The sequence below is a fragment of the Arachis hypogaea genome, chromosome 8, assembly GCF_003086295.3.
Source record: "Arachis hypogaea cultivar Tifrunner chromosome 8, arahy.Tifrunner.gnm2.J5K5, whole genome shotgun sequence".
Classification (NCBI taxonomy): Eukaryota; Viridiplantae; Streptophyta; class Magnoliopsida; order Fabales; family Fabaceae; genus Arachis; species Arachis hypogaea.
Window position 1 is genome coordinate 49,365,771 of NC_092043.1, and position 13,412 is coordinate 49,379,182.

A 13,412-nucleotide genomic window follows, 5' to 3' on the forward strand; every position below is an offset into this window, starting at 1 on the left:
AAAACGGAAGCTCCTTCATTTCTTTCTCCCTTTCTCCCTTTCTGTCTTTCATTCAAAAAGAAATCACACTAGCCCAGCCAAAAGACCCTAGCACTGTAAGCCTACACCACCGCCGCAAGGAGTGGCATACTGCCGCCATCCGTCGCACTCAAAGTTCGCCATCCGTCCGTCTATCTAGGTTCTCTCGTGCTCCAAGTCTTCAACCCCTGTTTGCTGTCACCGATCGCGGCTGCTTCCTCGAGCTCGGCGTCCGTCGTCTTTGTCTGCTCAGCCGCGCTTCCGTCGCCGTTTGTTTGCCGTTCACGTTCGCGTCTTCGTTCGGCTGTCGTCTTCGTTCGCGTTCTTCGCCGTTCACGTTCGCTCGGCGTTCACCATTCGCGTTCACTCGCCGTTCACCGTTCGAGTTCGCATTCTTGTTCGTCTGGAAGCCACGTTGCTCTGCTTCAAACTCTGCGACCAACCCGCGGGCTCCACCTAGCCGTGGAACTGCTCTCTTTTGTGGCCGCCGTGAGTTCCCTAAACCCGCCACCAGACAATACACTCACACAACACCAATACTCTGCTTCAAACTCTGTAACTTCTGATTTCTGTTACAATAAGTAACTATTTGATTTGTTAGTGGTTTGGATTTTTTCATAGACTGAATTAAAGTTACAATAATTATGTTCTCTTCTCTATCACATTGATATTAAGCTTTGAATTCTCTTATTTCGTTTTAATTTTACCGCACTCAACATGTTTGATGAAATGCTTTAACCATATTTCTGGTTGGTTTTATAATTTCTAGCTTTTAGAAACTTAGTAAGTTGATTGCATGTGAAATTAGAATAATTGGATCTTAGTAATTAGGAAATTTTAGCTGCACAAATAGCATCTTTGCAGAAAACATATTAGCATGATGATTCCACTTGCATTAGTGTTCTTCTGGTAAATTTTAACTGTTATTGTGAACTTGTTAATTTGCTAATTGCTCTTGTGTTGTTGTTCCGTTGTTCTTCTGTTACTTTTATTTTTTTGTTTTTGTTGTGATTTTCTGTTCTTGAACTTGTTAAGTTGATAATTTGCTAAATTGTTGGGCTGCTGTTGTTTTAATTTGCTAAATTGTTAGGTTGCTGTGATTTAATTTGTTGGATTTTCTATCTAGGTCTTGTTCTTGTTTATTTGCTAAATTGTTGTTGTGTATTTATTGTTGTCTTTGAGATTATTGCTGGATATTGGTGGTCACTGATTTATTATATGCTTCATGTTTTCATTGTTTTCTTCTGAAGGAAAAAGAAATTCTGTTTTCATTGTTTTGTTGATTGTTTGTTTTGTTTCAGAAATCAATTTTTTGTGATCAATGCTCAAACTCTGAATGTTGTTCTGTTGTTTTTGTTTTGTTTCAGAAATCAATTTTTTTGTGATCAATGCTCAAATTCTGAATGTTGTTTTGTTTTGTTTTAAGGCTGTGTTTGGAAGAGGTGATGATTTCTGAGTGTTGTTTTGTTTTTGTTTTAAGGCTGTGTTGGGTTCAATTTTCATTTTGTAGGAAATTCTTTGAGGTAATAAGAATTAAGAAGGAAGACTATTTCAACGGTATTACTCTGTTGATTCTGGTCTGCTACAAGCTTGAACATAGAATTGAAGAGAGAAACCCTTTATTATTTCGTCATTGGCCTATTTTTGGCATTGCATATCATTGTAGTTTGTTTATTCATAGAACTAGTTGTTTATGATCCCCTTTTGAAATAAAAAAATGCTGTAGAAGAGTGTTTAGAACCAGTTGCTCTATTTATTGAATTTTTATAGAATCAGGTGTTTATCAGAAAATGGTTTTTCTGGTTGAACCACGGTTAAATCGGTTGAACCAATGAACTAGTAACTAGAGCGGTTTGATGACCGGTCCAGTTTTCAGAACCTTGCTTTTGGTTGTTAATATGGTTGGAAAGTGGGAAGGGGTGAAAGCTGTCACTGGTTTTGCTTCTTAATCTTGATGCTGTTTTTTTGTGTCTGCTGCTACCTCGGCGGTGTTAATACGATATTGAATTTGACCATACCAGTTATCCAACACTAACTATTTTCTATTGTACAGAAAAATAAGACCTGTAACAGCTGCCTTAGTTATGAAAACTTTTTGTGTAGGTACTAAGAATTTGTACTCTCTGTGTTTGTTGTGCATAGTTATTTTTGGACTATGAACTGGCCATAGAATGGCATTTGATGACATGGTTGTAGCTGTTCTGCTTGCTTGTTCTCTATTTGTAAGCATGGAAGGGCTGTTTTTTTACAATAAGTGGAGGTCATGTCACCACACCTTTCATCTTTTCAGTTGAAATGACTTTAATGAACTTTGCTTTAGAAGTTTAATGGAATTGGGTGTTACCCTTGTGTTCTTTTAGTATGTAGTGGAGCCTGTCCACTCTGAATTCTGAAATCTCAAGTGTGATGTCTGAAATAGTAGTTCCGATTCAACAAGACTCGATTGCTTTTTTGAATTTATTAGTATAAACTAGTTATTTTGTATCCAAAAAACATGAAGTTTGCCTATGATGTTTATTGAAATCTAATATAATAGACGGTGATGGATGTTGTTGATACGGTTATTCTAAAGATGCCTATGGTGTATATTCTATAGTATTTGCCTAGACATTTTTGATGGTTTGGAGTATTGAGATCAGGTTTTCTAATATAAATGTGTTATACGTTAGGCAAAAAGGGTAAAAAGTTGGTTTTATAATGGAAAAAAAAGGCTAAACTGGTTTTTTAAATTGTCAAAAATTGGTTTTATAAGTTAAAATTGATTTTGTAAAGAGAATGTTGACATGTTGACATGTTCCTTTCAAAAAGTCCCTTGTTAACAGCTTAGCTCAAAATCCAACAAGAAGCAGCCAATAACAGCTGCTTTCCCACTTATCAATTTGTTATTCACATTAAAACCAAATCCCCTGAATTCTCATCAACAACCATTCAACCTATAATCACAAACACAATGGAAAAAACTATAATAATCATGGATCCAAAGCTAATTAACTATAAAAGTAGAATTTTAATGTTGTTCATGTTGCACTGTCTTGATTTCTCCCTTTTCAGGTTGCAAGCTTCCCTTTTATAGATCAACACATCAGGTTGGCAAATAAAACAAAGGTGGTATATCATGTGTACATTGAATGGAGTAAGAAGAGTTGATCTTCAATAGAAGTAGGTGAATGGAGTTAGAAAAGGTGATAATTTTGAATAAAAATAGATGGCAAATTGAATATTCTTGATTAACCATAAAGATTCATTCCACGAATTGAACCTTATATCAAATTGTAGATCAAAATAGTTTCATACCTAACACTTCCCCTCAATGTCTCAACCAGAAAATGAGTCCCAATCTCCACACCGCCACCACCATCAACCTCACCATCTTAAAATCCCTCTTACACCGTTCAATTTCCCTAAACCACTTCAACCAGATCCTCTCCCAATCCATTCTCACTGGTCACATCCACAACACACTCTTCTCCACCAAACTCTTCACCTTCTCCCTCCCCTCCTTCCCCTTCCACCACTCTCTCCGCATTTTCACTCACTTCCTCCAAAACCCTAACCCCTTTGCCTCTAACTCCCTCATGCGTGCTCATGTCGATCGCAACCAACCCCACCATGCCATTTCCCTCTACAACTCCCTTTGCAGAACAAGTGCTGTTTTTGATAACTACACACACCCCATCCTCCTCCGTGCATGCGCCTCACGTACCTCTGAGCTCGAGGGGAGGCAAGTGCATTCCCATGTTCTCAAGATGGGTTTTGGTTCTGATCTTTATGTCAACAATACCTTGATTAATTTGTATGCTGTTTGCGGGAACATGGAGAGCGCTCGCAAGGTGTTCGATGAAAGTCCCGTGTTGGATAAGGTTTCGTGGAACACGATTTTGGCTGGATATGTTCAATTGGGTGATGTGGAGGAAGCAGAGAGGGTTTATGCTATGATGCCAGTGAGGAACACGATTGCTTCGAATTCGATGATTGTGCTGTTTGGGAAGAGTGGTTGTGTTGAGAAGGCGCGCCAACTGTTTGATGAGATTGAGGAAAAGGATATGATCTCGTGGACTGCGCTGGTTTCATGTTATGAGCAGAATGGGATCTTTGAGGAGGCCTTGGGTTTGTTTGTTGAGATGAATGCTAATGGGGTGGTGGTGGATGAGGTGGCCGTGATTAGTGCTGTGTCTGCTTGTGCACATTTGATGATAGATAGGACTGGGAAGGTGATACATGGCTTGGCTACAAAGGTAGGGATTGAAGGTTATGTTAGCTTGAAGAATGCACTGATCAATTTTTACTCGAGTTGTGGGGAAATATTGAATGCTCGGAAGGTTTTTGATGGTGGTTTGCTTGCGGATCAGATATCTTGGAACTCAATGATTTCTGGGTACTTGAGATGTGGCTCGGTTGAGGATGCTGAGATGCTGTTTGATTCTATGCCTGAGAAGGATGTTGTGTCTTGGAGTGCTATGATATCTGGTTATGCGCAACATGAACGATTCTCGGAGGCCTTGGCTTTGTTTCAGGAAATGCAGGTTCATGGAATTAGGCCTGATGAGACTGTTTTAGTGAGTGTTGTCTCGGCATGTACCCGTCTTGCTGCTTTGGATTTGGGTAAATGGATTCATGCTTATATAAGTAAAAATAGATTGAAAGTTAATTTCATCTTGGGCACAACACTTATAGATATGTACATGAAATGTGGTTGTGTGGAGAATGCATTGGAGGTTTTCCACGGATTGGAGGAAAAGGGGGTTTCTACATGGAATGCGCTCATTCTTGGGTTGGCAATGAATGGTTTAGTACAAAAGTCACTTAGCATGTTTGAGATGATGAAAAAATCAGGAACTTGTCCTAATGAAATTACATTTGTGGGAGTTCTTGGGGCTTGTCGGCATATGGGACTAGTAGCCGAGGGGCGCCGCTACTTTAATTCCATGATTGGAGAACACAAGATAGAGCCGAATGTCAAGCATTACGGATGCATGGTTGACCTGTTGGGGCGTTCAGGTTTGCTTAAGGAAGCAGAGGAAATGATCGAGAGTATGCCAATGGCACCGGATGTTGCTACATGGGGTGCTTTGCTTGGTGCGTGTAGGAAGCACAACAACAATGAAATGGGAGAGAGGGTTGGAAGAAAACTCATTCAGCTTCAACCTGATCATGATGGTTTCCATGTGTTATTGTCAAATATATACGCTTCGAAAGGGAATTGGGGCAATGTTCTTGAAATTAGGGATATTATGGCACAACATGGGGTGGTCAAGATACCTGGTTGTAGCATGATTGAAGCAAATGGGATAGTTCATGAATTTTTTGCAGGGGATAAGACACACCCAAAAATCAATGATATTGAACATATGTTAGACATAGTGGCTGCAAAATTGAAGATCGAGGGATATACACCAAGCACAAATGAAGTTTCACTTGATATTGATGAAGAAGAGAAGGAAACTGCACTTTTCAACCATAGTGAGAAACTTGCGGTCGCGTTCGGACTGATCACTATTCCTCCACCAACTCCTATCAGAATAATGAAGAATCTGCGAATATGTAATGATTGCCACACCGTGGTGAAACTAATCTCAAAAGCATTCGATCGCGAAATTGTGGTGAGGGATCGTCATCGCTTCCACCACTTTAAACATGGATCTTGTTCCTGCATGGATTTTTGGTAGAAGAATTTGTTGCAGACAATCGAATTGGTTTGGAGCAGCTTGCATTCATAAAACATCACTTGGCTTGAACTCCTCTTAGTTTTGCTCAAGCTTGATCCTGATCATGAATTGATTATTGAGCTTTTGGATCCACAATTTGTGACAATTCATAAAAACTTGCTTTCACTAAGATTCATGAGGGTTCAACAAAGTTGATTCATCTTCTTACCAGATTAAACCCGAGGTAATCACAACATAAGTTCACCTAAAATTATATTGGCATGGCAGCCCAAAGTTCAACACAGCCATGAAAAGGATATGATGTGATTGGTATAAAATACAAAGGTGTCAGTGTCACTGAAGACTATGAGTCTGCCATCTCTGCATGCTTCGGAATATTGGGGTACCACTTTTTATTATTATTATTATCTTATATATTATCCATGAGCCTAATCAACCTGCTGAACATTTTTTAAGTGCATAGTGTATATTTGATTATTTGTAGTCAAATTCTATCCTATCCTATCCTATAACATACCTAGAAAATAAGGTTATTTTAGTAGTGGAATTCCAACGTGTCATCTCTTATGTTCATCTCTTATGTTCATTCTGAGGTTTTATTAAGATATCAATATTTTCATTCTTCACTCATCATATTCTTATTACCATATCACTTCTACATGAAACTATTTTCATTACACTTCACATTTCATGACTATGTCAAATTTTTCTATCCTATTTTTAAGCTTGCTTCACATGTGCACACTTTTTTGAAATTTCAATTTTTGTAATTTTGAATTCAAATTCAAAATTAAAAAGAGAATCTCTCCATTCTCTGTTTTCAGTTTTTTCTCTTCCTCGTCAAAATTAAGAAAATGATTCTCTCCATTCTTTTTTTTTTCCTCCGTTCACTTATTCTTTTCTTTTTTAGTTCTTATTGGTTTCTTCCGTTCACTTTCTTGAGACACACCCCGCTATCAGGCGGAGGCACAAAGCTTTGTATGGGATCTGCTTCAATTATGGATTCTTAATGCTTTGCGATGACGAGTTATGTATGTTCTTTATTATTTAATCTAATGTATATTTTTTAATTTTGGTAATATTTGAAATATTGTTGTTGTTATGCATATGCGTCTTTGTTTGGTATGTAACTGTTCATGCAGAAAAGCCATAACATTATTGTTGTTGCCAGGAATTTATTTTCGATTCGCCAAAAGGTCTTAACCTCTTTCCCTCTTATATTCAATTTGCTTACAATGTGTAAAACCAAATAAGATTTTATGTCAATGTATGTCAAAGGTTGGACTTTCTTTCACGATGGGACTTCGTACATCATCAGAAATTTTCCTTATCAGGAGATGGCACAGATTTTGTCTTCAAGATGATATAGTCGAAGAAAACAAGGTCAAATTTGACGTTCCTATTGATAATGAGAAATCAATGAATTTAAAAGTTTTAAATATTTAGTATTTGTTAGGATTTTTTCTTCCATCAAACACTATAGTTTCTTTTGGTTATTCATTATGCAGTTAATTTATTTTTATTTATCATTATTTTATCTATTTATATATGTGATAGATATCTTTATTTGAATATAGTAGTCTAATTATCATGCTCATTATTTTTTTTATTAATTTTTGTTTTTTTATTGATTTTTCTTCTAGAATGCTTTATACATAGCTTTCATTGTATTCTTACATGGTATTCAAATTCTTACTACGAAATTGATGCATTCTAATTATCAAATAACTTTGTGCAGTGATATAATAATTCTTACATGGTATTCAAGTTCATACTCGTGTAATCAGCTTCAAAATTTCTCTTATATTATATGTAACGGTAATTTATATATTGAAAAATCATTTAATCCTCATAATATGTTTTTACCAGATTTCTTCAATAAATATATAACTATTTGTATAAATGTATTATTCTATATGCCTAAACATAAAGCGAATTATTATAACTCAATGCATCCAAACCATATATCCATTAATATTAAACTTGCTATGATAACTCAAATTTATATTCTTAGACACAATTTAACATTTTCATGCCGTATATAATTGTTGTTGTATTGATCACAATTATATATTTGTTGTTACTAATTCAGTGACTTCTCATTCATTTTGCACATAAAAGAGTTCAATCAATGTTTTGTCACCTATTTTATACTAATTTATTTTAATAAATTTGTACTCCACTTGATAGTTTAACCTTTCTTTGAATCATACATTTTTGTTCTTTTTTTCACTATTCTATAATAGTTCTTTATCTACTTTACTATTCACATAATTATTTTTTTCTTTCATATTTAGTTACATGTGTCACTTAAATTCGTATATTTTACTTGATTTTTTTTTTGTGTGTACAATATCATTACTCATAATTTCAATTATCTATCATGATTTTTTTAGCCTATTATCTTAATTGTACACCATGATTATCTTTATGTTCTTCCTCATCGTTATTGATTTTTTTTTGTGAAAGTCATGATGGTTGTTCACATTATAAATATTGTCCTCCTTCAATTTGTTTTACTACACCAAAACAACTCTTTTTAGCACCATCACCAAATTAGCTTGATTATATTTTCTTTCACTATCTTTTTTTATTATTTTAAATAATTTCATCTTTCAACTTGCTAAAGGATATTAAAACTATCAACGAAAATCAAAATTACAGGATAAAAATCATGAGTTTTAAAATTGTGATCAATCTTACCAAACGATCCAAATTATTATAGAACACTTATACATATGTTATTAACATAAAAACACTTTCATAATAAATAATTTTTATTAAACTTATCATATCCGTGCATACAATTCACTAGTTCTTAATAAAATAAACATTAGAACAGCTACATCAAAATGATTTAAATTTTTAACATGTTTGTTCGATCTTTTATGATTTGGAGTCGTTTTTTTCTCCTTGTCTAAAAGTTTGGATGCTTTTTAATTTTGGGTGATTACGGAGCAAGAAAAACAGAAGAAATATGTAAATTAAAAAAAATACTGGGTCGAATATAAACAACAGATTAATTTAAACTTGGAGAGCCCATTTGTTGTGTCATATGCTTTTCTTTTTTTTGGTGAACAGTATGCATCTTTTTAGTGTTGGTAATTGATCAAATGTCAACAATAACAAAAATTAATATGGAAATATACCGGACCAAAAAAAATTCGTTATGCTACATTGGTAGTGTAGATGCTTCTTTCTTATATGCCTAGTCATTAAATATTTACTAATATTTGCCACATACTAATTAACTTGGAATAAACTCAATCCCAAAAGACAAAGAAATATCATACTAATATTTATTATTATTATTATTGATGAAAATTACATAACTTGAATTCAACCTGAAAAATCCTTCTTTGCCATTGGTAAGCATTATATGCTCACACGTCCTCACTCGTAACTTTGCTTTAGAAAAAGAAACAAAAAAAAAATGTTCATTTGAAAAGCAAGCTTATAGTTGACACTTGACATCTAATTCTATGAAAAAGGCATTAACAATTCATAACTTGTTCAATGTAAAATCTGCATTCTTTTCCAAACATGTCAATATTCAAAGTTTTTCAAACATCCTAGTCTTTTAACGGAAAACATTAGGTTGAATAAAAAATGGAAATAAAAAAATTGATGTACTTAATTAAAATTATAAATAATTTCCCTAAAGTGTGAAGCAACTGTGATGCTAAATGCTAATCCACTATGGAGGAATAAAGGAATATCTTCAGTTAATCCAATTTTCCTTATTTTCTCAACACTCGGATACATGAATCCAACATCATTTGCACTCAAATCTAGATGACCCAAACCTAAATTACCAAAAAATAAATAATAAAAATAATTATTACAATATAAAACTCAGCATAACAAACAAGTAATTTACTAATTTATAAAGTGTTTTGTTGTTTAACTAATCATACTTTATATTAACTTGGATTTGTCTAGTGAATACCTAATTCAATCGTTTAAATAAAGTAACAGAAATTTAAATTTTATTTTATATTTGTAATAATTCATTGGCCAACGATTGACATAAAACTCAAATCTGTCGCATATTAATCCTGTCGAGCTAATAAAGATCATAGAAAAAAAAATAATCATATTTTATTGTATCAAAATTACTTTTGAAATTCTATCTCTAAGAAAGAAAGATTATATTAATTTAGATTTTGATTTAATTTTAGACTCTAAATGTGTAGCTATGTTAAAATTTATTTAGAAATATGAGTTTAATTTTGATATATCTGATATTTTGAAATATTTTACACAATCGTCGAATCATTTTTACTAACATAAAGTTATATAATTTGATGCATGTATAAAATTACTTTACACTGACATTATATCAAAAATAAATTATAAAAATATTTTTTATGTCTAAATGATCATAATAATTTTAATGGATCAAAATTACAGAAATGACCTCTAGTGAAAAAGAAAAAAAAATACACGTACCTTATTATAAGAAGGAGGAAAAAATGTGATGGAATCTAAAAGTGAATGTCCCTATACATGTGTAACTTGTACGGTCTATAGGGAAACCAAAAAACACAAACTGAATTGGTCTACACAATAGGGTGTGCTGTGCATTCAAATCACTAGCCCCACCAACACTATTATAGTTTCCAAATATTTTATGTCCCTAAATTAAAGGCAACCAATATAGAAAGGAAAGCTAGTTAGGTCAACTCTGACTCTCTCTCATCTCTTTCTCTTTCCTTTTGCATGTGTGTGTGTGTGAGAGAGAGAGAATGAAAAAAGTGTCAATTTTGTAACACAATCCATAGTCATGGTTAGGGTAGAATTGAGAAGATTCTAACCAAGATACTTAGCTTTATGCTAAAAAAAAATATATTAATAACAATCATGGTGGAATAGAATCATTATTTATTAGGTCAGGTCAGGTCAAGAGGACAAAATTATTGGCTGTATTCTCAATTCTTTGGAAATTGCTTCCAAATGATCCAATCTCTAATGTTTGATTAATGGAGGAATCTGATCCCTGATCTAAATGGAACCTACATATATACTATAACATAGCATGAATCTTATGAAAATGGTTGATGTTGTTATTACTATTTAAAGTATTTATTGATATATGTTGCTATTTATATATATGTACATTAATAAATAAATATAATTGCAATAATTAGTATGTAGCAGTAGACTAGTCTTTTTTTTTATTAAAAAAATAGTCTTTTATTATTATTATTATTATTATTATTATTATTATTATATACTCAAAGTTTAAACAGGTTAAAATTCGTCAATATAATAAAATATATATTTAGATTATTTTTAAATATTTATAAAATTATTATAAAATAATTTAAAAAGTAACTATCATAATTCTCTCTCTCTCTAAAATTTATAATATTTTTGGATATTACATTGGTTCTGAAAATGGGATCAGATCAATTAATTAAATCCAAAACTCAGCTAGGTGAGAGTGTAAATAAAAAATATCTAATAAATATTACTATAAATATGAAAAATAATAAGATTATAATATTAAACACAAAAATAAGAACTTAAAGTAAAAAATTATTGTGAATTGAATTTTTTTTATTCATTTAAATTCTCCAAGGCCACAATTGAACTCCCCACAGAAGAAGCAACCCAATGCACCTTATTGACTGATGAGTCCCAGTTAGTTCTTGTCACAGTTATTATTTACCAAACATTTCGGAACCATAAATTATTTTTATTTTGATATCATTAATTTATACAGCATCAGTCACAGACACGAGGAGAGCTTTCTGTTGGGAGCACATTGATGAAAAAGTCAAAATATATTGTACCCAGAAAAAGAAGGTCCTAATATATTTATGAATTATGATTGTTCTTTGAGGCTTCCCATGAAGTTTTCATTGAAAACACTAGGTTGTTTCAGTATTTTTATTGGTCAACTTATATTATTATTATTATTATTATTATTATTATTATTATTATTATTATTATTATTATTATTATTTGCCTCAAAAAATTTAAAAATTTAAAATATTTATCTATTTTAAATATCAAGATTATTACAAATGTTTAATCATTTAGAGATAGTTTCATCTTCAGTTTTATATTATATATTACCGAAACCTATTTATTAGTTTAATTTTTAAGATAAATTGTGTTTTTTTTAAGACAAAAATTATAAAACGAATAAAACATATTTTGAACCCTACTTGAAGGTATAAACCCTACTTAATTGTTAACAAAAGAAGATTTTCAAATAATCTCTTCAGCTTAAAATAAAGATATATATTATAAGTTTAATTATTTTATAAGTTTCTATAATTTTATTAAATTTTTAATTAGATTTCTATATTTGTTTTGTTGAATTCCTGCATCATATTAAATTTTATAATTAAGTCCCTATGGTAACAAAAATATTAAAATAAAATATTTTGTTAAATAAAATGAATATATATAATATTTTACTAAATATTCTGTATAATTTAATAGAATATTTTATCATAATAAAAATTTAATTATAAAAGATAATATGATATAAGAATCTAAATAAAAAATATAAATAAAATTTAATTAAAAATTTAATAAAATTATAAAAAATGACAGAATAATTAAATATATATTATAAATTTCCTACCTACTCTGGTAACATTCTAAAAAATCTTAATAAATTAAACTATATCTATCCACGATATGAATAATCATGATTATTAGGATCAATTAATAATTATCTAGCATCATATATGAGTGTGTGTTACACATGCATAATTTAATTTACATAATATAATTAGGAGTACAAACAATTAATTTTTTTCTTAATTGAATTAGTACTAGAAATAATCAAAAGTCTATCATCATCTCTATTTGTGGCAAAAGAAAAAAGACATTTTACGTACGGCTTGTGACAACTTTTTATATATGAAAATCAAATTCTTTTATTTTAATATATACTAAGGTATGGTATTTTAGATTTGATATCTAGCTATTTTGGAATCAATTGAATATTTTTTTCCACATAAAAAATTAATATATTAAAATTGTTATTTTAGCTTTTAACATTGACTTCTCTTGTATGAATAATAGTACGTAGTGTGAACGGATTAATATCTATTGGGTAAATACCTGAATCACGCATGGCATCTACAACTTTATATGCTAAAAGCTTGAAAATAATTATAACTTAAGACAAGATATATTCCATAAGATAAAATTTCTTTCCATGCAGGATTACCGAATTTATAGCATCTAATTCTAAAAAAATGTATCGGATCACAACTCACAAGTAATAAAAAATAATAAAATATTGTCATTTTTTATTTTTAATAAGTGTCAATTCGCTTAGATTAATTATTTTTTAGGAATTCAAATAATAAATTGAGTAGATAAATAAAATTTAAAATCTAAAAAAATTAAAAAATAAAGAGTAAAGGACAAATCCGTCCCTAATCTTTTTTATCGCGGACTTTTTCGTCATCGAGGGTTGGAAAATACGGTAATGTCCCTGACCCCTCAGAAAACTGGACATTTTTACTCATCCGTTAGAGTGTCTCCGTTTAGCCCTAACGAAAAACGATAACGTGGCTCCGTGGTGCTGAGCTGGCCGTAACGGGCTGCCACGTCGGCTTGGCTTTCCAAAAGAGGACAAATATGTCCCCAGAGCCCAAAATGCTCCCATTTCTCCCCCATCCCCAATCTATGAAATCCTTAAACCCTAATCCTTCGAATGCAGTCTGAGAGTGAAGTGGGTGAAGGAAGAAAGGGATC

The 13,412-nt window shown here is 31.8% G+C and overlaps 1 protein-coding gene across 2 annotated transcripts; it reads left to right on the top strand.

Moving 5' to 3' along the window:
- The first annotated feature begins 43 nt into the window (after positions 1–43).
- LOC112708064 (pentatricopeptide repeat-containing protein At3g62890) lies at positions 44–7,311 on the top strand. Of its 2 annotated transcripts, XR_011864982.1 has the most exons (4): positions 44–507; positions 3,070–6,715; positions 6,827–6,880; positions 6,963–7,311. XR_011864982.1 is itself a non-coding variant. In XM_025760184.3 (2 exons), the coding sequence occupies exon 2, from the start codon at positions 3,345–3,347 to the stop codon at positions 5,682–5,684; it is 2,340 nt and encodes a 779-aa protein (XP_025615969.1). In that variant the 5' UTR covers positions 44–507; positions 3,070–3,344; the 3' UTR covers positions 5,685–7,311. The 2 variants fall into 2 exon arrangements, 1 of the variants encoding a protein (XP_025615969.1); XM_025760184.3 differs by having other exon boundaries at positions 3,070–7,311.
- Positions 7,312–13,412: the final 6,101 nt, after the last annotated feature.